This window comes from Sorex araneus, chromosome 2 (assembly GCF_027595985.1).
Source record: "Sorex araneus isolate mSorAra2 chromosome 2, mSorAra2.pri, whole genome shotgun sequence".
Classification (NCBI taxonomy): Eukaryota; Metazoa; Chordata; class Mammalia; order Eulipotyphla; family Soricidae; genus Sorex; species Sorex araneus.
In genome coordinates this window covers 34,801,304-34,828,880 of record NC_073303.1, presented here as the reverse complement: position 1 = coordinate 34,828,880, position 27,577 = coordinate 34,801,304, and the positions used below count along the sequence as shown (strand labels likewise).

At 59.7% G+C, this 27,577-nt stretch overlaps 1 protein-coding gene across 3 annotated transcripts; it reads right to left on the bottom strand.

Moving 5' to 3' along the window:
* Nucleotides 1–153: 153 nt before the first annotated feature.
* ANKDD1A (ankyrin repeat and death domain containing 1A) lies at nucleotides 154–27,529 on the bottom strand. 3 transcript variants are annotated; one of them, XM_055126283.1, is made up of 14 exons: nucleotides 27,369–27,529; nucleotides 23,702–23,805; nucleotides 21,812–21,910; nucleotides 18,159–18,257; nucleotides 15,095–15,199; nucleotides 14,691–14,789; nucleotides 11,979–12,077; nucleotides 11,644–11,742; nucleotides 9,810–9,908; nucleotides 8,572–8,670; nucleotides 6,776–6,871; nucleotides 3,802–4,006; nucleotides 2,583–2,714; nucleotides 154–1,304 (listed from the first exon to the last, which is right to left on the bottom strand). In XM_055126283.1, exons 1-14 carry the CDS (start codon nucleotides 27,424–27,426, stop codon nucleotides 1,243–1,245), a joined length of 1,455 nt encoding a protein of 484 aa, XP_054982258.1. In that variant the 5' UTR covers nucleotides 27,427–27,529; the 3' UTR covers nucleotides 154–1,242. The 3 variants fall into 3 exon arrangements, with proteins under 3 accessions (XP_054982258.1, XP_054982257.1, XP_054982259.1); XM_055126282.1 differs by having other exon boundaries at nucleotides 154–1,388; nucleotides 27,369–27,527; XM_055126284.1 differs by lacking the exon at nucleotides 27,369–27,529 and adding an exon at nucleotides 26,080–26,202 and having other exon boundaries at nucleotides 154–1,388.
* Nucleotides 27,530–27,577: the final 48 nt, after the last annotated feature.

Here is a 27,577-nt window from a genome sequence, read left to right as displayed (position 1 = left end):
CTCAGCCCTCAAGGAAAAAGAAAAAAGTAAATCCACAGCGGCCCGGGATATGGTTTGGTGGTAGAGCCTTGTCCCTTGTCCCTTGTCCACATGCCTTATGTGCCCGAGGCCCCAGCTTCCACGCCAGCACTGCGAATCAGAAGAAACACCACAGACCTTTCTCTCAAGCCATTTAAGCAGTAGCGAATTTTCTAGAGGCACAGTGTAGACATCAATGCTGAAGGCAAAGTCCCAGAGACAGAAATTTCAGCTGAAGAGACTGAAAATGATCCTATGATTATGTCCACTTCAAGTATATGCGTTAAGCTATAACTGAGATAGTTGAATTACATCTGAAATCAGTCACAGACAGGGCAAAGGAATAGCTGAGGCGCCCCCCCACCCCCACCCCCACCCCCACCCTCTCCCATCGGAGCCAGGGAAGCGGCATCCAGTTTGCCAGGAAACGGTCAGGCTGGGTAGACGGCACATAGTAACACTGGACTCGAGTCTCGCCACAACTTACCTGCTTTTTCACCCCCACCCCCAGAGCCTGTCTGGGTAGATTCAGTTTCACCTCAGGGGACAAGTGAGCAAGCGTCAGAGGCTCCATCTTGCTTCCAGACAGGCCTCCCCTCCCCTGTCCACAACCAGAGTTTATTCTGACTTTCCCGCCAGCTTCTTTAACCCCAAGGCCAGAGGTTGGGTCCTGTTGGGACAAGAACTCCTGCCTTCTCAGGGTGCGAGGGCCTGAAGAAAAACTCCTTCCCACCAACCCGTGTCCCTAGAGTAGCTGGCACTTGAGTATGCAATCCCAAAGTCCTGGGGACGGAAGTGAGGCTTGGGACAGAAGGACTAGGAGAAGTTCAGAAGTGAAGTTGTGCTTGACCCGAGGAGAGGAGGGACCAGTGTCACACATCACAGTCTGTGGGACCAATGTCAGCACATCACAAGGCATCTGAGGGACCAGTTTGGGCACATCACACAATATCTGAGAGACGAGTGTCACGGCACGTCACACAGTGTCTGAGGGACCAGTTTGGGCACATCACACAATATCTGAGAGACGAGTGTCACGTCACGTCACACAGTGTCTGAGGGACCAATGTCAGGGCACACTGCAGTATGTCCGAAGGACCAGGGTCAGGGCACGTCACACAGTGTCTGCCGGGCGTCACAGGAAGCAGCTGGAGGCCTGTCCAGTTACGAGACTGAAAAGCCCTCAGTGCTTGTCCTCTTCTGTGCCCTGGTCCCCGCTCCGGGTCACATGGCCAAGCATCTCCTGGGGGCCCGGGGCTCTGCGTTCACTTTCTTCCGGATATTTTCTGCCAAAGACGACGGGAAGTGTCACTCCGTGCCCAGGGCCTCGCCACACAAGGCCACATTCTGACTGTCCTCCAGAGCGTATACTGAAAGGAGACACAGTAATTGCTGTACTATCTCTCTGGCCCCATAGCTCATGTGTATGTGTGAGAGAGTGTGTGTGTGTGTGTGTGTGTGTGTGTGTGTCTGTGCATGCACTGGGGATCAGACCCAAGGCCTCAGACACGCAAGCCACTGAGCACTGTCCCCAGCCCCCAAACCAGCAGCTGCTCCTCGCCTCATCCTTGAGGGGCGTGTTCTCCCATGTGGGCAATTTGAGAAGAGAAACGACTCTGGCGGCCACAGGCTTGTAGCGCTCGGGCAGTGGCAGAGCAGTTTGCGAGCACGGGTGAGACCCTGGTTCAGTCCTCGGCACCCCGGAGACTGGTGGGCCCAGCACTGCCCAGATCCCCAGGCCCTCGTGGACACGGCCCTTAGTCAAAATTAAACAGCCGGGGCCACAGCAATAGTACAGAGGGTGAGGTGTCTGCCTGGGTTCAATCCCCGGCATCCCGTATGAGCCACCAGGAGTGATTCCTGAGTGCAGAGCTGGGAGCACCACTGGATGTGCCCCACACACACACACACACACAAAATTAAATTAAAAAAAAAAAAACAATTTGAGGGCTGGAGCAGTAGCACAGCGGGTAGGGCGTTTGCTTTGCACGCGGCCGACCCGGGTTCGATTCCCAGCATCCCATATGGTCCCCCAAGCATCGCCAGGGGTGATTCCTGAGTGCAGAGCCAGGAGTAACCCCTGAGCATCACCAGGTTTGACCCAAAAAGCAAAGAAAAAAAAAATCAATTTGATTCCTCTCCGCATGAACCAGCCATTGTCTTCCTTATTGTCACCAGATGGGACTCCCGAACCTCTCACTCAGTTTTGCCTCTGAGCTGCACCCCCAGTCTCGCCTTTCCTGGTGCTGGTGAAAAAAGCCAACAAACAGTTCTAGCTTTATTCCGAGCTAGAGGGATTTTAAAAAAAAAAAAAAGAAAGAAAGAATAATAGGGGAGAGAGTGAGAAAGGCTGGACTCAGTGGCCGGGGCCTGAAAGATCAGGGGTCATCAGGGCCAACCCAGATGGCCAAAGCCAGGGCCATGGGCACGGTCATTTGCCCAGGGCTGCGAGGAAGGAACCTGGAGGGTTTGGAGACAGCACCCGAGCAGGGGGGTCTGAGGGCATTTGGAGGGTCCTGCACTCCAGAGGGGGCCACACAGACCCGGGGCCGGGTCTTGCTTACCTGCCAGCTCCTTCCTGCCAATGGCCATGAGGCCTTCGAACAGCGCTTTGCAGGGGTTCTCGTTGGCAGTGCTCACCCCGTGCAGCCAGATGAGCAGCATCCGGTGGCCGTGCTCGTGGTAACTCTTGGTGCCTGTGAGTGACATGGGGAGAGGGAGAGGAGGAGCCCCCAGCTGACACTGGCCGGACCACGTGCACGAGCTACCAACACCGCCTGGAGGAGCCTCAGGTGATGGGGAGGTGCGGGTGCCCGAAATGAGAAATTGTTTCCAGAAGACAAAGTCACCATTCACACAGGAAATATTTTTTAAGGGGGGAATAACGGGCCAGGGAGATAATACAGCATGGAGGGTGCTTGCCTTGCACACGGCTGACCTGGGTTTGATCCCTGGCATCCCATGTGGTCCCTCAAGCACTGCCGGGAGAGATTCCTGAGTGCAGAGCCACGAGTGACCCCTGAGCACTGCTCCGTGGGTGTATGTTTAGGGTGGAGGGAAGCAAGGGAACAGACAAAACTAATCCGACTCTCGACCCAACCATGATGTTTGCGTATCTTACGCTTAGTCACTTCACTGATTGTTTTATCCTCAGAGCTTTAAAGTTTATTCTTCTGGACTTCTTTTATTGTAAATCTGGCATTTACAAATTTCTCCTTTCGTGTGTGTGTGTGTGTGTGTGTGTGTGTGTGTGTGTGTGTTGTTTTGGGGCCACACCCGGCAGTGCTCAGGGCTTACTCCTGACTGCACTCAGGAACTCAGGAACGACTCCTGGTGGGCTCGGGGACCATATGGAGGGCCAGAAATCAAACCCAGGTCGGCTGCATTACAGGGCAAGCGCCCTCCCCTCTGTACTATCTCTCCAACCCTTTTTCTTTCTACTGTTCACCCCGTTTCTGTTTCTGTGTCCTGCTGTCATACAGGGCCAAGGCTTCCCGAGGGACCTTAGGGTGGCTCCAGCTGCCCCCACTTTCCCGGGAGTGCCTTGGGCTTAGTTTGTGGAAGTGGTCACAGCTGGGACTGACTTCACAAAGGACCCGAGTTCAAGGGTCACGGGAGAGCTGGGCAGCACACGCAGGCCTGGAGGCATTGAGTGTGTCTGGGCGGTGGGGGGTGGGGGTTGTTGGATGTGGACTGGGGCTGGGGGCCACACAAGCTTTATTCCCTGAAGCACAGAAATCCGAGCATCCCTCCTGGGCCCCGACCCCCTGCCACCGGTGGTACCTGTCCACTGCTGCTCAATGGCCTCGACCTGGGGCTCCGTGAACCCCCACCAGTCCGCGAGCTGCTTCCACTCGTTTGGCTGCAGGTGTTTGGAGGCCAGCTGCCACAGCACGAAGCGAAGCGGACGCATCTCCGGCCGAAAGTCTGACTTAAAGGTCACCGTCTTCTCCACGGGGTCCGCAGGGTCCTTGCACGAGAGGCGAGCCTGCGGGGCAGACCCCCAGAGTAGAGAAGCCGTGGCGGGCCTGGGGCTTCCCCACCGTCCGGGTTTTGGTTTTGGTTTTCTTTTTCGGCTTTGGCCCACGCCTGGCTGTGCTCAGGGCTGATTCCTGGCCCTGCACTCAGGGATCACTCCTAGCAGTGCTTGGAGAATCCTGTGGGTGCTGGGCATTGAACCAGCTTGGCCACATGTAAGGCAAGAGCCTGACCACTATGCTATCTCTCTGCCTGGGTTTCTTTTCCTTTTTTCTTTCCTTTTTTTTTTTTTTTTTGGTATTGGGGCCACCAATACCAAAACTGGCGATGCTCAGGGATTACTCCTGACTCTGCACTCAGGAATCCCTCCTGGAGGGGCTCAGCATGCCACACGGGACCAAGGATCACACCTGGGTGGGCCGTGTGCAAAGCAAATGTCCTATTCAGTGTAGCATCCCTCCGGTCCATCCCCTGGGGTTCCTGACTCTCTGACCTGCTTGGCTCAAACAGGAGCTGCTCACCCCAAGATTCCTTTTCTTTCTTCCCTGTGCATCCAGCCTCTTGCCACCCCGGAGCCCCCGTCCCAGGGAGCCGTGGCGGCACCCCTCCTTCCTGTGACCAGACGGTGGAAACCGGAATGGCCCTGCAGCTGTGGTTCCGGGCAGGCGGGGCCCCAGACCAGGCTCACCACACCCAGCTCCTGTGAGGGCTGCTGGTAGGACTTTTCTGCCCAAAGCAAGTTGCAAGAGGTGAGGCTCGAGAGCACTGTGCACTGTCCTGATGAGACCCATCGTGGCCCGCAAGCCCCTGGGAAGGATGCCGGGCGTTGGCCGTTACCGAGCTCGGGGAGAGGATAGGGGCTAAGACCTTCACCCTGGCCCCGGTTCAATCCCCGGCACCACACATGGTTTCCCAGGCACCCCCCGGAGTGATCCCCGAGTATGACCATGTCCAGTCAGTCCTGTGTATGAATGTCTAATGGGCCGGCTTTCATCTGGGGCAGAAAAGCCAGATCTCGGGTCGTGGAATGAGCGCAAGGGACACAGCACATGCCAGCATGGCCAGGCCCCATGTTCAGCCCCCAGCCCTGCAGAGCCCTCGAGCACTGCTGGCTGTGGTTCCAGGGTCCCCAGAGGTCCCCTAGCACAAAGCATCAGGCCACAGATGACCCACCACTGCCTGGCGTTGGTCCCTACTTGCAAGGTGTGGCCGGACCACGTCCAGCACTGCTGGGGGCTACTTCTGGTCTTACACTCAGGGGTCATTTGCGGGGCATTCCTATTCTTAAAAAATCAGTGCTGGGGCTGGAGTGATAGCACAGCGGGTAGGGCGTTTGCCTTGCACGCGGCCGACCCGGGTTCAAATCCCAGCATCCCATATGGTCCCCTGAGCACCGCCAGGAGTAATTCCTGAGTAACCCCTGTGCATCGCCAGGTGTGACCCAAAAACCAAGAAATAAATTAATTAATTAAAATTTAAAAATAAAAATAAATAAAAATCAGTGCTGGAGAGAATACAGTGCACAGGGCATTTGCCTTGCACATCTGACCCCAAATTTGATCTCCAGCACCACATACGGACCCCCAAGCCCTGCCAGGAGTGATCCCTGAGCACAGAGCCAGGAGTAAGCCCTTAAGCACCACCAGGTATGACTCAACCCACACACATACCCCAAAAGTTCTCTAGAATAATGCAGTCTGTACTTTGATTTATTTTTTTTGGGGGGGAGAGGGGTTGTTTTGCTTTGGGGAGCTTACTCTTGGCTCTATTCAAGAATCACTCCTGGCGGGCTCAGGGAACTACTTAGGATGCTGGGGACCGAACCCAGGTAGGCTGCATGCAAGGCAAGTGCCCTGTCTACTGCACTGTCCAGCCCCTATACTTTGGGGAAAAAGTACAAAAGCACCTGACAACATCAAGTTCTTACAGTTCTAAGAACCCAAAGGGCTAGAGAGGAAGGGCTGGAGTCCCCCCGTAACTGAACCGGAAGCAGCTCCTGAGGTGCTTGAGTGTGACCCCAAACCTAAATAAACACCTTTGAAGACACTAAAAAATCTTTCCACCTGCCCTCCACATCTGGGTTAGCGAAGACGCTGCCCCCGGGCTGCCCTGGCTCTGCGGGCCTGCGGCAGGCATCACCAGTCGATCCCAGCACACGTTCCTGCTGGGCTCTCAGGCTCGCAGGGAGTCGCCTGAACACAGCACCTCTGCAGAGCAGACCTGGAGGTGTGAGCAGAGAGCGGAGCCCCGTGGCCGTCTCTCTGGAGGTCACACCTGGCGGTGCTGAAGGGAGACTGTGCAGTGCCAGGGACGGAACCAGGGGATCGCACCTGGGTGCTCCCGTCCTTGGTGCCTCTCATCCACCCCGAGCCGTCTCTCTGTTCATCCCTGCACACACTTGCTCGTCACTCAGGAGGGCAGCAGCGGCCTGATGGCCGCACGACCTGATCGCCCTCACTGGGCTGCGATGCAGTGGACTTGGCCAGTCTTTCAGTCTGCTTTTGTTCTGGCTGGGGGCACAGTGCTCAGGGACCGCCCGGGGGTGCTCTGAGGATCGTATGTGGTGATGGGGCGGGAGCCAGGGTTGGCTGCGTGCAAAGCCAGCACCCTGGGGTCCGTGTGGCCACTTGGGCCCCGGGTGCAGTGTGCGTGGACAGTGCCATCTCCAGGTTGTCACACCCCTCCGGCAGCTGAGGCCAGGACCGGGGTTCAGAGCAAACTGCCCGGAGCCCAGTGCTCCCCGTCCCCGCCCCGCCCCGCAGGGCGGCTGAGGCCATACCTGCTCCCGGCTGTAGAATCGCTCGGCTTTGATGATCATGTCCACCAGGCTGACGTGGTTGCTGCGCGCGGCCGCAGCCAGGGCGGTTTTCCCTTGCTACGAGAGGAGAAGCCGAGTTTCTACGGGAGCCATCGAAGGCATCCAACACCGGCCAAACCCTCCCTCCCAGAGAAAGTGGTTTCCAGCCATCTACACCGGGGAACAGCAGACTTGCGGAAGGGGGGGTGGGGGGGAGGCACAGTGAGGGATGTGGAAAAGTCCAGCAGAATAAGGCAGTCATCATCATCATCATCATCATCATCATCATCATCATCATCATCATCATCATCATCATCATCATCATCATCATCCCAGAAAGGATTCCTTCTCCCATCCTTCCTCTCTCCCTTCCTTCTCTCCCTTCTTTCCTCTCCTTCTTCCCCTCCTCCTTCTTCTGTTTTGCTTTTGGGCCACACCTGGCGGTGCTCAGGGCTTACTCCTGGCTCTGCACTCAGGAATTACTCCTGGTGGTGCTCAGGGGAACACCTGGGATGCCACGGATTGAACCTGGGTCGGCTGCGTGCAGGGCACGTGCCCTCCCCTCTGTACCATCCCTTCAGCCCCACTGACTTTTGCGTTTAGTTGAGGTCTTCTGAAGCAGCAGCACCTGGGAGACCTGGGCAGCCGGCTTTCCCCTGCCTTGGCCTGCAGAGAATTAAACCCAACAGCACAGACTCTGCACAGACATTTGCAGAGCGGACTCGGTCAAAGGCAGCAGAGCGATGGAGAATTCCAGGTGTCTTAGGGTGGGGTGCCTCCCGAACACTGACCAGAGGCACTGAGAATCCTCTCTCGGAGGGACTGAGCCGGGGCCTTCTGCCTGCAGGGCCTGGGCCCCGGCCTGGGCCGCTCCCCATGCTCCCTCTTGTGTCCCTTTGCCCTTGAAGCAGTGGGGTCTGGGCGGTGGTAGGGTGGCAGGGCGCTTGTCTTGCTCTCAACTGACCCAGGCTCAGTCTCCAGCACTCCAGAGGGTCCCCCAAGCCCCGTCCCTGAGGGTCCTGAGCACTGTCAGGGGTGGCCCAACACAGACCAAAACACAGAAGTGAGAAAGCCCCTTGGAGCTGGTGGAAACTCTGCCTGCCGGGCAGGAGAGACAGCACAGGCGGGAAGGCACGCGCCTCGCACGCGGCCAGCTCCGGCTCCATCCCCAGCACCACCCGCACCGAGCCCTGAGCACAGGGCCAGGAGTAGCCCCCAGACACTGTCCAGGGTGGGATCAAACCCCTCCCCCTGGAAGAAGAAACTCCAGCCGTGGCCGCAGGACCCAGCTCACAGCCAAGAAGCCACCCGGGACCAGCCTTAGGTCTGTTCCGTCCCCCACCCGCTCCCCATAGCTGGCCTTGCCGAGTCCTGGTCACCAGTCAGGACTCCCTCAGCACCACCCCCGGCCCTCACTCCTGTGAACATTCGGCCCGAGGAGGAGCCTGCACAGGACAGGATACAGTCACGCTTCTTCCCCCTGGAGGGGGCCAGGGAGTGAGGGGCTCTCTCTCCAACAGACCCGCCAGGTGACAGGCTCAAAGTCTGACCGAGATCATGAAACCCAACAGCCAATCATAGAAAAGGCCTCGTAGGAGGCAGGGCAGGTGGTGGAAGGACAGGATGGCTTCCTGGAGGTGGTGACCTTTGTGCTGGCTGATGAAAGACAGGAGGCCTTGACTGCTTTGAGAGCAGGAGACCTTTACAGCAGGTCTCTGGTCTTGGCAAGCAGGGAGCCCAGGAAGCTCCGGCAGGCGCTGACACGGGAGTAGAGGTACCTTGTCCCGCAGGTCCAAGTCCACGCCAGCGAGGAGCAGCATCTCTGCGATATCGTGCCTGGCGTGTTCCACCGCGACATGCAGGGGCGTCTGCTGCCTCTGGGAAGAGATAAGGGCACAGGGCGGCTGAAAAGCATTGCAGGTGCCCCGTGGGACTCAGAGCCGAGGCAGAATCAAGGCAGGACTTGACAAAGTTTCTCTCAAAGTCATGGGAGACCCGACACTGGGCTCAGTCAGCACTCGGCAGCGGAGGGGGGGGGAATGATAAAAGGCCAGCAAGAGAGGATGAGCACAGCAGGGGCCGGAGCCAGGTGGGGAGCACACCTGCCCTGCACACAGCCGACCTGGACTTGGTCCCCAGCACCCCCTGTGGTCCCCGGAGCCCACCAGGATAATTGCTGAGTGCAGAGCCAGGAGTAACCCCTGAGCACTGCCACGCGTGGCCCCGGACCCAAAAAAAGAACAAAAGCAATGTGCGGTGGCTTTCTGCTCCCTGATCGGCTCACTCGGACCCCACATGGACCAGGACACTCTGCCCTGCTCTTCGCCTCCCAAGTTTCATCTCTCACAAACGGAAACACTGATGCTCAGGAAACTTAAGACGTGTGGCTGAGGCCTCTTGTGTGGGCTGCTGTGCCCTGACACCCAGCCCTTGTGGATCGGGCCACGGCCGCCTCCGCAGCGCCCTCTAGGGGTCACCGTGACACATGACGGGACAGTACTGGAGCACTGGAGCACTGTCATCCTGTTGCTCATCAATTTCCTCGAGTGGGCACCAGTAACGCTCCATTGTGAGACTTGTTGCTACTGGTTTTGGCATATCGAATACGCCACGGGTAGCTTGCCAGGCTCTGCCGTGTGGGCGGGATGCTCTCGGTAGCTTGTCGGGGTCTCCGAGAGGGACAGAGGAATCGAACCCAGGTCGGCCGGCCGCGTGCAAGGCAAATGCCCTACCCGCTGTTCTATTGTTTCAGTCCGACAGTACAAAGCCATAAAACTGCTCTGGGTCTCTCCTTCCTACGGAGAAGCACTGGGGGTGGCCCCAAAACCAGGGAAAGAAAACCGGAGCAGATAATCCCCGTGGAAGGCAGTGTGAGCAGGGTCTCTAGTGCTGAGCCCCTAGGAAGTGGTTCGCTTCCCGGATCACACCAGCCCACACCCCGCTGCTTCCCACCCCTCTCCAGGCCCCAAAGGCCCCGGAGTCTCCCAGCTGCCCGCCCCCCAGGCCCCACACTCACGTGGTCAGCCAGGTTGGTGCAGGCTCCCGCCTGGAGAAGGGCCCGGACCACGTCTTTGGAGCCGCACAGGGATGCGTAGTGGAGGCAGCTGCTCTGTTTCTGGAAAAGCAGAGATGGCAGCGCCGGGCCGGAAGGCCCGTCCACGGGCCTCGATCACCCCATCTGCATCTCAGACACCCCAGTGGCTACTAGCCCCGTGCAACCTGCAGCTGGAGAAGTCAGTGACTGTCTAGCCTGCAGGGATCTGTCCCCGCTGTGGGCCAGTGGCCACAGCCCGCTGGGGTCCCTGGAATGGACTCAGAGAGGTTCGCAGCAGCTGGCAGGCCCGGCCACAGACACCACTCTTGGCATGCAGGGGCAGAGGGCTGGGGACCTGAGCCCCGAGCAATGCTGGGTGGCTGCCCCTCTTCTTGGGGCTCTGCTGTCCCCACCTGGCCTGGGGAAGCAGTTGTCACAGGGCCAGAGCTGTTCTGAAGAGCCAGGCTCAAATGGCACCGTGCGCATCCAGAAGGGCTCAGCCTTGATGGAGTTCTACATTCCGTTTCCACTTGCCATTTTGCTATTCGTTGTCTCTGTCTCTGACCCTTTGTTGCTCTGATTCTCTCTCTCTCTCTCTCTCTCACTCTCTCTCTTTTCTCTTTGGGTCACATCCAGCAGTGCTCAGGGGTTACTCCCGGCTCTGCACTCAGGAATTACTCCTGGCGGTGCTCGGGGGACCATATGGGATGCTGGGAATCGAACCTGGGTCAACCGCATGCAAGGCAAACGCCCTACCCGCTGTGCTATTGCTCCAGCCCTCTGATTCTCTTTAACTAATACCTTTGTGTTAAATGTGTGGGTGGGGTTTATTTTTTTCTTGGGGGTGGAGGGTCTTATAACTTTCATTCCCCTTCTGAACTCTAATTTGATGTTATTACTTGCATTGTATTATTTCTTGTTCTTTTTTTGCTATAATATTCAGATTTCTGAATCCCAGAAAGAGAGTGAAAATATAAAGTCACACAGGGCACTGGAGCTGCGGCCCCAGGCGGAGTCTAGTCAAGGCGCCGGCTTCCACCCCCGACCCTGCGCGCCGCCGGCAGAGTCACAGCAGCAAGAGGAAAACACTGAGCCCCGCCTGAGGAACGCTCCGGGCCTGTCCAGCACCTGGAGACGGTCCCAAGGCCAGGGAGAGGGGCTGGAGCGATAGCACAGCGGGTAGGGCGTTTGCCTTGCACGTGGCCAACCCGGGTTCGATTCCCAGCATCCCATATGGTCCCCGAGCACCACCAGGGGTAATTTCTGAGTGCAGAGCCAGGAGTAAGCCCTGTGCATCGCCGGAGGGAAATGGCGGGGTCTATGCAGGCCTGACTTTGTGCCCAGTGTGGTCTCCCACGGGGCTCCAGGCTGAGGCGTCTCAGTGGCTACAGCCCTCAGCTCTGCGTGTATCAGCCCCATGTCTAACTGGGAAACAAGGCAGCGACCAGAGAGAAAGCACAAGGATCAAGGCTCTTGCTTAGCACACAGGGGACCCTGCTTTGCACCTCAGCACCTCAAGTGGTCTCCAGGGGTGAGCCCCGAGCACAGAGCCAGGAGTGAGCCCTGAGCACTGAGCCGGGGGTGAGCCCCGAGCACAGAGCCGGGAGTGAGCCCTGAGCACAGAGCCGGGAGTGAGCCCCGAGCACAGAGCCAGGAAGGGCCCCTGAGCACTGCTAGGACGGGTCAGCACCGGTGGAGAGAAGGGGTAAGTGGCTTCAGCAGTGGGGACCCAGAACCCGGGGGGCTGCCCACGGCCTCAGTTCCCGCCCCCCCGGGTCGGCCTGGCACGCCAGGGCACAGAGCGGGCGGGGCCTACCTGGGTGACGGCGTTGGCGCTGCTCCCGGCGCGGAGCAGGAGCCGCACGCACAGCAGATGCACCCCCTCCACGGCGGCGTGCAGGGCCGTCTGGCCACTCTGAAACGGGCGGGCGTGAGCCAGGGCGTCCCGAGCCCCCGGGATGCTCCCTCTTGGGGGGGCACGTGCTATAGCCACACTCACCCTCCAACCCCTGAGTCCGCTCTGTCTGTCCGCCCCCAACTCTGTGGGGAACTGCTGCCAACCCCCACCCCGTCCCTGCCTGGGGCTGGCCACGGGCTCCCCTGTCCTGGGCTGTGCTCCACCGGCACCCCTGCCCCCCGCTGCCCACTCACCTGATTGCTCTCCTCCAGCCCCAGCCCCAGGTTCACAAGTCTCTGCACCACAGCCGTGTGGCCCCGGCCGGCAGCCAGGTGCAGGGCCGTGTTCCCCTCCTGCAGGGACAGGGAGGAAGGGACACGCAGGCCCGGCACTCGCATGGCCACCAAGCTGGAGTCCGGGGACACAGGTAGATGGTCCCAGAGAAGCGGCTGCACCCTGAGACTGGTGCGCCCTCTCTCTCGCTCTCTCTGTCTCTCTCTGTCTCTCTGTGTCTGTCTCTATGTGTCTTGTCTCTCTCTCTGTATCTATCTCTCTGTCTCTATGTCTGTCTCTCTGTCTCTGTCTGTGTATCTCTGTCTCTCTATCTGTCTCTGCCTCTCTGCCTCTGTCTTTGTCTCTGTCTCTGTGTCTGTCTCTCTCTGTGTGTCTTGTCTCTCTCTCTCTGTATCTATCTCTCTGTCTCTATGTCTGTCTCTCTGTCTCTGTCTCTGTCTCTGTCTCTCTCTCTTTTCTGTTTTGGGTTCATACCTGGCGATGCTCAGATGTTACTCCAGGCTCTGCATTCTGTGATCACTCCCGGCAGTGCTCAGGGGACCGTATGGGGTGCCGGGAGTCACACCTGGGTTAGCCGTGTGCAAGGCAAGAGCCCTTCCTGCTGTGCCGTTACTCCAGCCCCTCCTTTTATTTTGTTCTCCTGGGGATACCAAGACTCTAACCCTCACACAGGATTCTGGCCCTGGACCTCACAACAGTGCTCTGCGGCCCAGCCTCTCCTGCTTTAGGGTAAAGGATACTTCTTTTCTGGTTTTGTTTCTGTTTGGGGGGTCCACACCCTGCAGTGCTCAGGGCTGACTCCTGGCCCTGCACTCAGGGACCCTCCTGGAGGGGCTTGGGGGAGCAAATGTGGTGCTGGCCGTGTGTGAGGCAAGCGTCCGCCCCGCTGCCCCTTGGTTCTGGCCCAGGGGAATCGTTACTTCTAAGAGCAAAAGTCCGAAGGAGAAGTGCTCCCGCCCGCGGCCGCCCGTGACTCCTGCTCCAACAACCTGGCTCTGTCGCTGAAGCCGCTTCTCACAGACAAGGAGGCCCGGCCCGGGGGCCGTGAGGGCGGGAACTGCCGTCGGCCGGCTCCTGGGGCTGCTCCAAACCTCCAACCAGCTGCCACCCTGCCAGGCCGCCGTCTGACTGCCAGAATGTCCAGCCACAAGGCAGGCACCTTTTGGAGCCCCTGAGGTTTCCCCAGCACCTAGCAGGGGGCTGGGCAGTTGGATGGACGGAGCTTAGGCGGCCCAGCGGGTCCCGTGCAGTTCCTGGAGCACTGCCACGATCAACAAGCACTGAGCCAGAAGCACCACTGCACGTGGCCCCAAATTCCAACAGGAAATATGGAACTGGGCCTAGGGTGCATGGAAAGGTTCAGTAACTATCTGAACAGGCAGTGTGGTGGGGAGGGCCAGGAAGGAGGCCCAGTGGTGAGTGCCCACACCCATACACAAAGCCTCAAGTTCAGCCTTGGGGGCCTAAGAGACAGGACAGCAGCAGGTTAGGGGGACTTGCCTTTGCATGTTGCCAATGTGGGTCCCTGAGCACCACCGGGAGTGATTCCCTAAGCATAGAGCCAGGACTAAGCGCTGAGGACAGCCGGGTGTGGCAAAACAAACAAAACAACAGCAACAACAACAACAAAACTTTGGGCCAAGAATATAGCAGGGGAAGACACTTGTCTTGAATGTGGCTGACCGGTTCGATCTCCGGCACCCCGTGGAGTCCCTCCTCCCCCTCCAGGAAGGAGCCCTGAATGCAGAGCCGTGAGTCAGCGCTGAGCACGCCAGGTCCCTCCACAGTCGATTCTGTCTCCCTCAGAGCTGCCCAGGGCTGCCCGCGGCGGGGCTGTGGGCAGGGGACGCCACTCTGTGCCAGGGATGCGGGCAGGCTCGGCCCCAGCACTCGGGGCTGGCGTCACCCTCTGACTCAGAGATCCCCGTGTCTGCTACGCTGCCCGAGCCCACGTGCCGCGTGTGCGGCCGTGCCGGGCACCTGTGTCGCCCACGTCTCCCCTCGCGAGCTGTGCACTCCCGGCTTCCAAGTCCAGCGCTGGGTGTGTGCAGGGGCTCTCTCCCCCGGGGAGAAGCCCGTGCTTTCTCTGGAGCGTGTTTCTCTCTCTCACTTGCCCTCTCTCCTCCCCTTCCAGAACCCCCCAATAAAACCTGTTCCACTTCCCTGACCATCTACTCCTGCAGTCCTTTTCCGCGAGGTGAGACAAGAGCCCGGCAACCCTGGGTAACGCCTAGGACTGACTCTCCTTTCCTGAAAGAAGCAATTCCTCGTCCCAGCACGAGTTTGGGGCTCCCCAAGAACGCAACTCCCGTGCCAAGAAGACCGAGCGGACGTCAGGAGGGGGTGGGCCGGACTCTGGCCCGTGCCGAGCAGGGGCTCCTCGAAGACTTTATCAGTCCCGGCTTTTCCAGCTGGGTCTCGGGGGGACAGAGGCGGAGCGCGAGAAAGTGACTGTCTCTCTCCTCCCCGCCTCACAGAAGCCTCCCTGGGGGGGGCCCACCGACATCACCCCCACCCCATGCAGTGCAATGACACCGCCCGCCGGCTGACACCGTCACAGGGCTTCGGTGTTCCTGGGGGCCCAGAGGGTACCCACCCCCTGCTGATTTCTGCACCACCACCCCTTGGCCCCTGTCCCAGCAGCCGCCCCAGCCCTGGCCGCGCCCCAGCACCTTGTCCTTGACATTGAGGTCGCAGCCCAGGTCCACGAAGAAATTCAACACCTGCAGGTACCCAGCTTCCGCTGCCAGCTGGAATGGGGTCCTGCCCAGCTGGGGAGAGAGAGAACCTCCCGCCTCCGCTCCCCAACACCCTGGGCCCTGCCCTGCCCCCCTCACCCGCCCCACCCCCAGAGCCCAGAGCAGAACCACAGTGGGGTTCTCCCGCCCCCCCAGGCCCCCTGCAGCTCCGGAGGCGGGGCTACTCGCGGGGCTCAGCCCTCCTGGGCTGGACTGTGCCCTCCTTCAGGACCGCTGCCCCGCCCCTGCTCCCCTGCCGCACCCCCAGATGCTCTCCACTCACAGGAGCACCCCCCCCAGAGCCGCAGGGCCCTGCTCCCTCCCCCGGCGCCCCTCACCTTGTCAGCGGCGTCCAGGGGCAGCCCCCCCAGCTCCTCCACCAGGAAGGCCAGCACCTGCAGGTTGCCCTTCTGCGCGGCACAGTGCAGCAGGCCCAGGCCGTCCTGCGGCAGAGCCAGACAGTCTCAGCCGGGTGCCGGCCGCGCCCCAGGTCCTCTGCAGTGACACGGGCACCCGGGACACAGGCTCCCGCCCACCCGACTCTCTCTTCAGCCCCAAACCTGTAGCTCCTGAGCTCCGTTTCCTGATGGGTCAGGTTGGAATAAGAATCCCACCCGCCCAGGGCTGGAGCGATAGCACATTGGGTAGAGCGTTTGCCTTGCACGTGGCCGACCCGGGTTCAATTCCCAGCATCCCATATGGTCGCCCGAGCACTGCCAGGAGTAATTCCTGAGTGCAGAGCCAGGAGTAACCCCTGAGCATCGCCGGGTGTGACCCAAAAAGCAAAAAAAAAAAAAAAAAAAGAATCCCACCCGCCCGCCGGGGGGGTGGGGGGCTGACTGGAAGGAATAAACGGCAGCACTGATGGGGAGAGTCTCGGTAACTGGCAGCATTTGGGCATTTGGGGAGGGAGGTGAGGCTGGAGAGCACTGGCAGCCGAGAGCAGCCACGCGCGTGCACACACACACACACACACACACACACACACGGCTGCACCTGCTCGCCCAGGCCAACCACAGCAGGGAGAGCAATGCTGGGGCTCCGCGTCGATCACCAGGAGGTGACACTGCTGTGGGCAGACAGACAGGGAGGCGGCCCAGGGCAATGAAGTGTCTGAGAAATAAAGCCCCCAGGGTTTACCTGGGAAGTAAAGTCCTAAGTCTGACCCACCTTGTGGATCCAGAAAGCAAGACCTGATAAGACCTTCTTCAACACACAAACGAACCTCGGAACCGAGCGGCTTGCTGCAGAGATGCCTCCCGACCTTGCAATGGGCTACTCTCGCCCTCTCTCGCCGGGCCACTCCAGGCGGGGACAGGTGCTGTCCCTCCACCTGCCCCCTAGGAATCCCAGCGGCCACCGTCTTCCAGAACTCAGCGAAAAGCCAGGTCTCACGGGACAGGAGAGGAGCCGTCCCTCTCCTTCCCCCCATCCGGCCCCCGCCCCACGGGGCTCTGAGATGAAGCCCACGAACTGCCCCTGGCTACGCTTTAAGCTCCTGAAAGGCCATGATCCAGAGATACACAAACAAAGAAGCTCGCTGCAGAGATCTCTCCCGACCTTAATTATTAAAATTTTAGAATTTCAGGAGCGCACGGCTGCGAGAGCTATTCATATGCTATTCACAACAAGCAACACAAAACGAATTGTCTAGCATCGCCTTTTCGGCAGGTTTGAGTGGTGGCAGGAAAATTCCAAATAATGCTGGGGCTGGTGTCAAAATGTTGAATGTAATCAAAGTAGAGAGAGTATTGTGTAAATTGTCTACCACACAGGCGGGGGAAGGGGTGGGATGGAGGAGGGCATACTGGGGACTTTGGCAGTGGAAAAGGTGCACTGATGGAGGGATGGGTGTTTGATCACTGTATGACCAAAACTCAAGCATGAAAGCTTTGTAACTGTAACATGGTGATTCGATAAAATAAATAAATAAATAAGTAAAATTTTTTTTAAAAGATCATGCCTGTGAGTGGGCTATAAAAGAATAGAATGGGGGCTGGAGCGATAGCACAGCGGCCGACCCGGGTTTGAATCCCAGCATCCCATATGGTCCCCTGAGCACCGCCAGGAGTAATTCCTGAGTGTAGAACCAGGAGTAACCCCTGTGCATCACCGGGTGTGACCCAAAAGGCAAAAAAAAAAAAAAAGAATAGAATGGCGCTGCCCCTCCTGACCATCAACTAGGCTGCCCACCTGCCAAATCCAAGTAAACACGGAAGATGTGTACATTCCAGGTCAGGGGGCTGGAGCTCTCTGGCTGAAGCCCCAGTCTGAACCCTGGCAGCACAAGGTACCCTGAGCACTACCAAGGAGCCCTCAGCAACCCAGATGTGGCCCCCAACCAAAACAAAGACCAGTGGGGCCAGAGCGATAGTTTAGCAGGTAGGGCACTTGCATATGTTCCCCATCCCCCATAGGGCGGTCATTAAGAACAGAGCCAGGAAGAAGCCCTGAACACTGCTGGGTGTAGCCCATAAAACAAAACAACAACAACCAAAATACCCACTATTTTAAAATATAGCCAAGGACTGGAGAAATAGAGAGTACAGCATGTAAGGACATTTGCTTTGCATGAGGCCAACCCGATTCAATCCCCCACCCCCCCCACATCCCATATGGTCCCCCCAGCATCACCAGGATTAATCCCTGAGTGTAGAACCAGGAGTAATCCCTGAATATGGCCCCACGTGACCCCCAAACCTAAGTAAATAACCAAATAAACCTATCCAAATATATAGGAGACTAAAAACTGATCGATTAAACAACATGTTTAGAAAATAATTTGGACACCCAAATAAGATGTTTTTCAGATGGGAAAAAAGGCTATAAGAAAGGATCTCTGACATTTGCCTGTATTGAAGTGCAAAACAAAACCTCTTGGAAGAGTCTCTAAAACTGGAAATGCCAAAGGCCAAGCCTGATCCTCACCAGGTTACCCAGTGACAGAGTTACAGGTTTGGATTCATCCCTGGCACAGGAAGCCTAGGAGAAAGGTGTCCTTTGTTATGCTAATGAGGTGACTTGGACACCCCCAGGTAGCTTTAGGATAGAGGCTGGTTGCCATGGAAACCAGCTGTGGATTCAATTGGCGTTTACAGCCTCACCCACTTAACCACCCACTCGAGAGGGGAAGGGATGGAGGTTGAATCAGTCTCCAAAGCCCCAGGATTTCATCAAACGTCAAACATGTCACAGAATCTTCATTTTATAAAGTGGAGAGGCCAGTGCACTGGGGGCTTAGTTTGCATGTGGCCAACCTGGGTTCAATCCCCGGCATCCCATATGTCTCCTGAGACTCACCAGGAGTGACTCCTGCAGGAAGAGCCAGGAGTAAGCCCTGAGCATCGCTGGGTGTGGGCCAAAGCCAGAAGCAAAACAACAGAATGAACTCGAAGGACTCACCTTGTTCTCACAGTGGATGTTGGCTCCAGAACGGACCAGGGTCTGGAGGATATGCAAATGCCCATAGCAGGCAGCCAGAAGCAATGCGTTCATTCCAAACTGGGGGAGAGGACACGGGTGAGGGGCACGAGTGAGGCATGTAGAATCATACAGCATAGGAGCATACGGACCCCCATTCCGGGGGCTCCGTTTTAGGTATTCAAACCCACACACGAATATGCCAATTTTGTTCTTGCTTCGATAACTTAACAATGAATCAGTTGCCACTATACTCAGCATCGTTTCAGAAACACCATTTTTACACAAAATGTGGACAGCGCCACAATTTACCATACTCCACCCGGAGGAATCCCTGAGCGCCACTGGGTGTGGCCCCCAAGACAAAAAAAAAATCAGATATATAAATACATCTTAAAAACTTCCGGGGGTGGGGAGGGCGGAGAGATTGTACGTTGGGTAGGGTGTTGGCCTTGAACACAGTCTCTGGCATTCCATTTGGTCGGTCCCTCAAACACGCCAGGAGAAATCTGCGAGCACAGGGCCAGGAATGGGTCTGAGCATTGCCAGGAGTGACCAAAAAAAAAAAAAAAAAAAGCTTTGCATAACGGTCTCATCCCACTTTTAATATTTTTGGCTTCCACACGAGCTCAGGGGGCTGGGACCACCCCCAGGGATGCTCCGCCTATCCAGGCTACGAGGGCTAGGGACTGCGGCTGGGAGACGCTGGGGCTCTGGGGTGCTGGCGGCCACCAGGACCAGGCCTGGCCACTTCCCGAGACCAGGGGGCCTGGGGGCCAATGGGCTGTGTGTAAAGGCTCCACCCCGGCCCTGGGAGAGCCCCCTGGCCCCACACGGTCCATTCCAGGGGATGGGGAAAATCTGTGACAATTACGCAGTGAAATACAATATTTTTTCCAAATGAGTTTCGTGGAAGCCACCACACTGTGGAGAGAGACCAGAGCAACAGTACAGCGGGGAGGGCGATTGTCTCGCACGCGGCCGACCTGGGTTCAATCCCCGGCATCCCAGAGGGTCTCCCAAGCACCAGCAGGAGTAATTCCTGGTGCAGAGCTGGGAGTCAGCCCTGGCATCGCTGGGTGTGGCTAAAACAACAACAACAACACACCCACTGTGGAGAGCTTTTCTGATGCCCTGACTGGTGGAGGCCACATCCCCACCTGCCAGTTCTCAAATGCCAGTTCGAGGGTCTTCCAGAACCGCAGACAGAGGTGGGCGACAGGGACAGGAGTGCAGGAGACGCCCGCCGCTCACTGGGTCAGTCCCTCCTTGCAAAGCCCTGAGCAAATCCGTGGCCCCGCGCCTGTGCCCCACACGCCCCCTAGACACACCAAAAATATATTTATGGCCAGGAGGTGGCGCCAGTGGCAGAGGACAGGCCTGTGTGTGCAGTGCAGCCTTTGGGATCTCGTTGTTCGTTTGTTTGAGTGGGTCAAAGAGCCGGATCACGTCATATGCTTTTCATGTTTGAGCCCTGGGTTCCACCCCGGCCACACGAAGTCCCCTCAACACCTCTGGGTACAGCCCCGGAGCACTGAGTTAGGAGCTGTTCCAAGCTGCACTGAGTGTTGGGGAAAGAAGTGGGAGGGGCTAAAGGGAGGACGTTTGCCTTGCATGAAGCCAACTCGAGGTTGATCCCCGGATTCCCATGTGATCCCCTGAGCACCACCAGGCCCTGAGCACTGCCAGTATGGCCCAAAAACAAAAACAGGAGAGAGGGAGAGAGAGAGAGAGGGAGAGAGACAGAGACAGAGAGACAGAGAGAGAGAGACAGAGAGACAGAGAGAGAGAGACAGAGAGACACAGAGAGACACAGAGAGAGAGACAGAGACACAGAGAGAGAGAGAGAAAGAGAGAGAGAGAGAGAGAGAGAGGGAGCGAGAGAGCAGCCCTAGGTTCCTGGACGATGTGTCACCCACAGAATGAGGCCACGGGGTGGCTTGGTGCTGACCAGCCCAGCTGGAGCAGACATGCAGACCCAACTCGCAATGCGTGAAGGCTTCGTGTCCCCTTGACCTGCCCATTCCTGGCATGCCCCAAGCCGCCCGCAGCCTGGGCCAGAGGCCAGGACTGACCAACTAACCCCTCACACACAGTCCCGTCCTGAACCCACCTCGATTTCACAGACTGGAGTTTTAAGGAAACAACCCCTCAGGGCTCTCGGGAGGTGGCAGAGCCGGGAGAGCTGAGCGGGCAGCCGCCTGCCGCACCCGGGCACGCAGCCCTCCGCCCCGGGTTCACCAAGACTCTCACGAGAGAAACCAGGCAAAGAAGCCTCCGGATTCCCCTTCGGGACCAAAATGTGTTGGGGTAAAAGTGGTTCAGGCAAAAGGCAAAACCCGGCCCAGGAGACTGTTCGACAGGTGGTGCGCTTGTCTGGACACAGCTGGCCCGGGTTCGATTCCCAGCACCCTATCGGGTTCCCCAGGCCACACCGGGAGTGATCCCCAAGTGCAGAGCCAGGAATCAGCTCTGAACGCCGACGGGTGTGCCCTCACCTCCTCCCCCCCCACCCAGAAAAAAGGAAGAAAAGAAAAAAAAAAAAAACCGTGTGCTCAGACTCTGGAATCTTGGGGACAGAGCGGGGCCGGTCATGGCATCTCAGAGGCAGGGGCTGGCCCGGGCCACCGCGAGGGCCCAGGGGGCGCACAGGCTCAGAGCCCAGCCCAGAGAGACGCTTAGCCTAGGCGGGGAGGAGGGGGCTGGGCACAGGGAGCACCGCAGGAGCCTGGGTGGCAGAGCAAAGGCGGAGGCTTCGGTGGGGGTGCCCCCGCCCTACGGCTGAAGGTCACACCCCAGCCTGCCTTTGTCTCCCCAGGCGCTTAGTGCTGGCCACAGGGGAGACATAGGAAGGGCCACACCTGCACCAGGCCCCGCCACGCTGCTGGGAATGGGGGCCCCAGGGGCCAGGATCGAACCCAGGACCCATGTGAGCCACACCTCAGGGCCTCTAGATATTTTTTGACTCAGTTCCTCTGGAAAGACACCAGGTGATTTTGGGGTCTCGGGGGTAAAAAAAAAAAATGATGTATGAGTTTCCAGTGTTCGGGGCTGGAGCCATAACAGAGCGGGGAGGGCGTTTGTCTTGCACACGGCCGACCCGGGTTCGATTCCCAGCATCCCATAGGGTCCCCTGAGCACTGCCAGGAGTAATTCCTGAGTGCAGAGCCAGGAGTGACCCAAAAAAGCAAAAAAAAGAAAGTTTCCAGTGTTTTATTGGGGTTTGTTTGGTGGGGGACACACCAAGCAGTGCTCAGGGCTTATTCATCACTCCTGGCAAGGCCCAGGGGACCCGGCGTGGTGCCGGGGATCCAACCGAAGGTGGCAGGGTGCAAGGCAAGGCCTCCCAGGTTGCTCTCTCTGGTCCAAGCCAGTGTTTAATTTCAAACCCGAAGGGCCCCAAACACAGCAGCCTCACATTCACCGCCTGGCAGGGGCAGGGACACCCTTTCTCTTCGGTGCCCTCGTGACTATGCCAAGGAGAATGGAGTCAGCGTGGGACCCCCGGCCCTGGCGCTATGACCACCTTCCTCACCCGTTTCCCCACTTCTGCTAAGCGGCAACAACGCTGGTTCGCGGTGCCAAGGATGGACAGACACACAGAGACAGACAGAACGCCTCATGACGGTTCCTACCACATCTTCGTCGTCCACGGCTGCCGCGCGATCCAGAAGCAGCTGCACCGCCTCCTCGTGTCCAGCGGCCACGGCCCAGTGCAGGGCCACCCTGCCTTCCTGCCGGGGGACGGGCAACCGTAAGCCCCGGGGCCCCTCAGCCCTGCCCAGAGCTGGCGGAGGAAACTCAGGAGCCCTGGGTCCGAGGCAGGGCCTCCGCTCCTTGTGACGGTCCTCCCTCGTCCCTGTCCTGCGCCAGGGGCCCCGCGGTAACTTCCCCTCCCCCGAGGAGGGACGTGACCGACCCCCACCTCCCTGGCTGCCCGCTGGGGTAGGTCTCCTGCTCTCGACCCTCAGGACACCCCGGGATGTTGGACTCTGACCCAGAGTTTCTGGAAAATCTCACACGTGTTCTCTGTGTGGTCCTCTGGGAACCAACACTTCTCCCCTCCTTGGGTCCATAATGAACCTAGTCAGGATGCCGCCTCCGAGGGGAGCCAGCCCTGTGCCTGCACCCCGACAGGCCCACACACCTCACTGGCTCATCGGGAATGAGCGGCCCGCTGGCCTCTCTGATGACTTGAGCTGAGAGGGTGAGGCCCACAGTGTGTGCACACGCGTGCATGCGTGTGTGTGTGTGTGTGTGTGTGGTGTGTGGTGTGTGGTGTGTGTGTATGGGGGGTAGTGTGGTGTGTATGTGTAGTGTGGTGTGTGTGTGGTGTGTATGTGTGTGGTGTGTAGTGTGTGTGTGGTGTGTGTGTGGTTTGTGTGGGGGGTGGTGTGTGGTATGGTGTGTGTGTGGTTTGTATGTGTATGTGTGTGTAGTGTGGTGTGTGGTGTGGGGGGGGTAGTGTGGTGTGTGTGTAGTGTGTATGTATGTGGTGTGTGGTGCGTGTGTGGTGTGTGTGGTGTGTGGTGTGTGTGTGGTGTGTGTAGTGTGATATGTGTGTGGCGTGTGTTTGTGGTTTGTGTGGGGGGTGTGGTGTGTGGTATGGTGTGTGTGTGGTTTGTGTGTGTGTAGTGTGGTGTGTGGTATGGTGTGTGTGTGGTTTGTGTGTGTGTAGTGTGGTGTGTGTGTGTGGTGTGTGGTATGGTGTGTGTGTGGTTTGTGTGTGTGTAGTGTGGTATGTGGTATGGTGTGTGTGTGTGTAGTGTGGTGTGGTGTGGTGTGTGTGTGTGAGAGAGAGAGAGCTCTGAGAGAGCGTGAGAGTGAGTGTGACGGTGAGGGAGAGTGAGGGAGGCAGCAGGAGGGTGACGAGTGGGAGGGGACGAGAGAATCCGGCACCGGGAGACAGGTCAGGGCTAGTGCTCAGGCTTTTCACGTGGGGGACTCGGGTGCAATCCCTGCCACCCCATAAGTCCCCAGCGCCCCACGGAGTGATGCCTGGAGACAGCCTGGCCCCATCCCTCAGAGGGAGACGCTGCAGCGACCCCCGGCCCTGCTCGCGCCCCAGGCTTCAGCGTCTCCAGGAACCCCTGCCCGCTGACGCCCCTCCTCACCGCCCCAGCAGAAGGACAGGCTTTTCTCTCCCTCCCCTCGAGGACGGGGCTGACCCCGGGCTTCCCTGAGGCCTGACCAGCGGTTTGTCCCTGGCAGGCCGGGGGCTGCCCCCTAACCGTGCAGCCCCCCGCAGTGCTGAGCCCCGCAGGCCGGAGCACAGATGCTGCCCAGACAGGCATTAGCCCGCGTCTATCCTCCTGCCAGCCCTGACCCCTCACCCCTCACCCCTGCCCTCTCACTCCAGCCCAGGTTTCTTGGGCGCATCTGGGGTGGGTACTGGGGTTACAGGGTCTCTGGAGCTGCCCAAGTCCCTAAGGCACATGCAAGTGTGGCCCCGGCAAGGTCCCACCTGTGGGGCACCTCCCCACGGCGCCCCGCCCGGGTGCCCCACTGAGGAGCTAAGCACTCACGTGGTTCCTGGCCCTGACGTTCACTTTCCGGGCCACCAGCTCCCTCATCCTGCACACGTTGTTCTGCCTGGCAGCCTCGTGCAGCTGCCGCTCCAGAGGGAGCACTGTGGGGAGAAGTGGGGCCAAAGGAGGAGTAAGAGGGGTGGGAGCGAGAGCACAACGGGCAGAGTGTTTGCCTTGCATGAGGCTGACCCGGGTTCGATCCCCAGTCCCCCGAGCCAAGAGTACTTTCCGAGTGCAGAGCCAGGAGTAACCTCGGAGCATCTCGGGATGTGGCCCCAGAGCCAACAACAACAACAAAAACCCAAACAACTACCGATCCCCGGCACTCCAGGTATTTCCTCGAGCACCACCCAGGAGTACCTCCTGAGTGCAGAGCTAGGAGTGACCCCTGAGCATCACTGGCTGTGCGCCCCCACTTCCAAAACAAGAGGAGTTAGGGAGCCCCCTGCCTCCCCTCCGAGAAAGCAGCGAGAGGCCACGACGCCTCCCCCGGGAAAGGGGGGGGTTTCCCTAAGCTCATCGCGTGTTCAAATGAGTAAGATCGGATAAAACCCCGCAGATGGGTGACACCAGCCTGACCCACCTGGGCAGCTGGCACGTCGCCCCCTTCTTGGGACCCCAGGGCTGCCCTGGGGCTGGGACAGGGATTCACTGCCACCAGCGCAGTAACCTTTTCTCTCTTTTTTCCTTTTTTTCTTTTTTTGGTTTTTGCATCAAACCCAGTGGTGCTCCGGACTTACTCCTGGCTCTGCACTCAGGAATCACGCCTAGCGGGGCCCTGGGGACCGTATGAGATGCTAGGGATTGAGCCCAGCACAGCTGCATGCAAGGAGCTCCCCGCTGTGCTGTCGCTCCAGCCCCATGAGCTTTAGTTTTGTGTGCTTCTTCCCTCGGTTGCCAGTGTGTGTGTTGGGGGGGGGGGTACTGGGGCACTCATAATACACTGCTCATAGTGGTGCTCACTGTGAGTCAAACACACTTAGGTGCGAGTTCAAGGGTCACAGAGCAGAGCCAGGGTCAAACTGCTGCTCTCGCAGGTCTAACTCACAGCCTCATGGCATACAGAGCAGGTCCTCTGCCACGGAACCACCCCTGTGCCCCAAAGTAAATTATCTTGGGGCAGAGAGATAGGACTGGGGCTAAGGTGCTTGCCTTGTACACGCCAACCGCAATTCTGTCCTCATTATTCAGAGTCCCTGGAGCACAGAGCCAGGAGTAATCCCTAAGCACAGTTGGGTGTGTTCTCAACTGTCCCCAACAAAAAAGAAAAAAGGAAGGAAGGAAGGAAGGAAGGAAGGAAGGAAGGAAGGAAGGAAGGAAGGAAGGAAGGAAGAAGGGAGGAAGGAAGGGAGGGAGGGAGGGAGGAAGGAAGGAAGGAAGGAAGGAAGGAAGGAAGGAAGGAAGGAAGGAAGGAAGGAAAGGAGGGAGGGAGGGAGGGAGGGAGGGAGGGAGGGGAGGGAGGGAGGGAGGGAGGGAGGAATGAAGGAAGGAGTGAAGAAGGGAGGGAGGGAGGATGGGAGGGAGGAAGGAGGGAGGAAGGAGGGAAGGAAGGAAGGAAGAGAGGGAGGGAGGGAGGGAGGGAGGATGGAAGGGAGGGAGGGAGGGAGGAAGGAAGGAAGGAAGGAAGGAAGTTGCTGCCCCAATTAAAACTCTTAGTTCTGGGGCTGGAGTGATAACACAGTAGGTAGGGTGTTTGCCTTGCACGCAGTCAACCCGGGTTCGAGTCCCAGCATCCCAATGGTCTCTTCACCTGATAAGACCCAAAAAGCAAAAGAAAAAAAAAAAAAAAAACCTCTTACGTTCTTGAAACACATGCTCGAAAAGGCAGGAAAAAGCCTCCTGGAAGAGGCTTCACATGACAGTCGGGGACAAGGAAACACCCGTTCCACTGACCCCCAAAGGCCTGCTCCCTTCCCAAGCTACCACCAGTTACCCGAGAGCTGCTTAGAGCCCCATCTTCTCCTGGCACCACTGTGACCCCCCACTTTCCCTTCCTGAATCTTGCGGTCCAGGCCCAAGAAGCAGTTTCTGAGAGGGGGCGTTTGGGGTGATCTTAGAGAAGGGGGGCTCCTGTCTCCCACTCAGGCCCTCCTGGTTTCTCACTGTACATCTGGGCAGGGAGGGCCAGGATTTGGTCCAAGCGGCCAATCCCAGGCCTGGTGGCTCCTCAGAACCGCGTGCCCAGCACTGCCAGGTGGGCCCTGAGCACCCTGGGGAATACCCGCGGCTCCAGACGTTTCTGATTGACCAGGAGAATCAAGCAGACAGCCCAGATCCCGCCCGGCGCTGACACCCTCAGTCTTCCCTGACCTAGAAGGGGGTGCAGCCAGAGTGCCAGGGGGGTGTGGGCCCAGACACCAGCGGTGTCAACTGACCTGTCTCCCCTTCCTCAGCCCTGCACGGCTTTGTGGCCTCGGCCCTGCGTGGGTCCCTGGCCGGGATTTCTTGCCCTCACCCCTCCCCCAACACCCGTTCACTATCTGAAGGCAGCTCAGGGGCCAAGGGAGGCGCCGGGGCCCAGCGCGGGCGCATCTCAGCACCGCAGTCCTCCGAGCACCCCCCACATGAGCCCCCGTGATCCTCTTTCCCCGTACAAAGGGGTGCTTAGGGACGGTCGCGCAGGGACCCGGGAACGAGCGTCCCTACTCCCGCCGGCAGGCGCGGTGTGACCAACGGGTCCACCCCGCGCCCGGGCCCCGCCGCGTCCACCCGCGCCCCGGGCCCACCGCCTTCTCCCCAGCCCCAAGCCCGCCGCGTCCATCCCGCGCCCCGGGCCCGACGCATCCACCCCGAGCCCCGGGCCCGACGCGTCCACCCTGCGCCCCCAGGCCCCACCGCGTCCACCCCGCCCCCCCGGGCCAACCGCGTCCACCCCGCCCCCCGGGCCCACCGCGTCCACCCCCGCCCCCCCGGGCCCGCCGCGTCCACCCGCGCCCAGGACCCGCCGCATCACCCTGCGTCCCGGGCCCACCGCGTTCTCCCCCCCGCCCGGGGCCCACCGCGCCCATCCCCGCGCCCCGGATCCACCGCGTCCATCCCGCGCCCCGGGGCCCACCGCGTCCATCCCGCGCCCCCGGGCCCACCGCGTTCTCCCCCCGCCCCGGGCCCACCGCGTCCACCCCGCGCCCCGGGCCCGCTGCGTTCACCCCGCCCCCGGGGCCTGCCACATCCACCCGCGCCCCGGGCCCACCGCGTCCACCCAGCGCCCTGGGCCCGCCGCGTCCACCCTGCGCCCCGGGCCCACCGCCTTCTCCCCCCGCCCCGGACACACCGTGTCCACCCCGCGCCCCGGGCCCACCGCGTCCACCCCGCGCCCCGGGCCCACCGCCTTCTCCCCCCGCCCCAGGCCCACCGCGTCCATCCTGCGCCCCGGGCCCACGTCCACCCCGCCCCCCGGGCCCACCGCGTCCATCCTGCGCCCCGGGCCCACGTCCACCCCGCGCCCCGGACCCACATCCACCCCGCGCCCCGGGCCCACCGCGCCCACCTCGCCCCCAGGCCCACCGCATCCACCCCGCGCCCCGGGCCCACCGCCTTCTCCCCCCGCCCCGGGCCCACCGAGTCCACCCTGCGCCCGGGCCCACCGCGTCCACCTCGCCCCCAGGCCCGCCGCGTCCACCCGCGCCCCGGCCCGCCGCGCCCACCCGCGCCCGCCCGCACTCACGGCCGCCGGCGCCCGCGGTCCGCGCCGGTTCCCCCATACTCTCGCCGGTCGAGTCCATCGCGGGGACCAGAGGCCGCGGCTCCAGGCTCGGCTCCAGGCTCGGCTCCCGCGGGCGCCGCCCCCAGCCAGCCAGACCCCCGGCACGTCGCTCCGCGCCAGACAGACCCGCCCTCGGCCCCGCCTCTCCTCCCCGCCACCTCAAGTGACCT

Bases quoted from the DNA above. Each gene is read 5' to 3' on its own strand.
- ANKDD1A (XM_055126283.1), bottom strand. From the start codon at position 27,426: ATGGACTCGACCGGCGAGAGTATGGGGGAACCGGCGCGGACCGCGGGC. The intron at 15,200-18,158 runs GTGAGTCCTTCG...GCTCTGCCGCAG, and splicing joins ACATCCACTGTGAGAACAAG to GACGGCCTGGGCCTGCTGCA. The intron at 6,872-8,571 runs GTACCTCTACTC...CTCCTCTCGTAG, and splicing joins ACTTGGACCTGCGGGACAAG to CAAGGGAAAACCGCCCTGGC.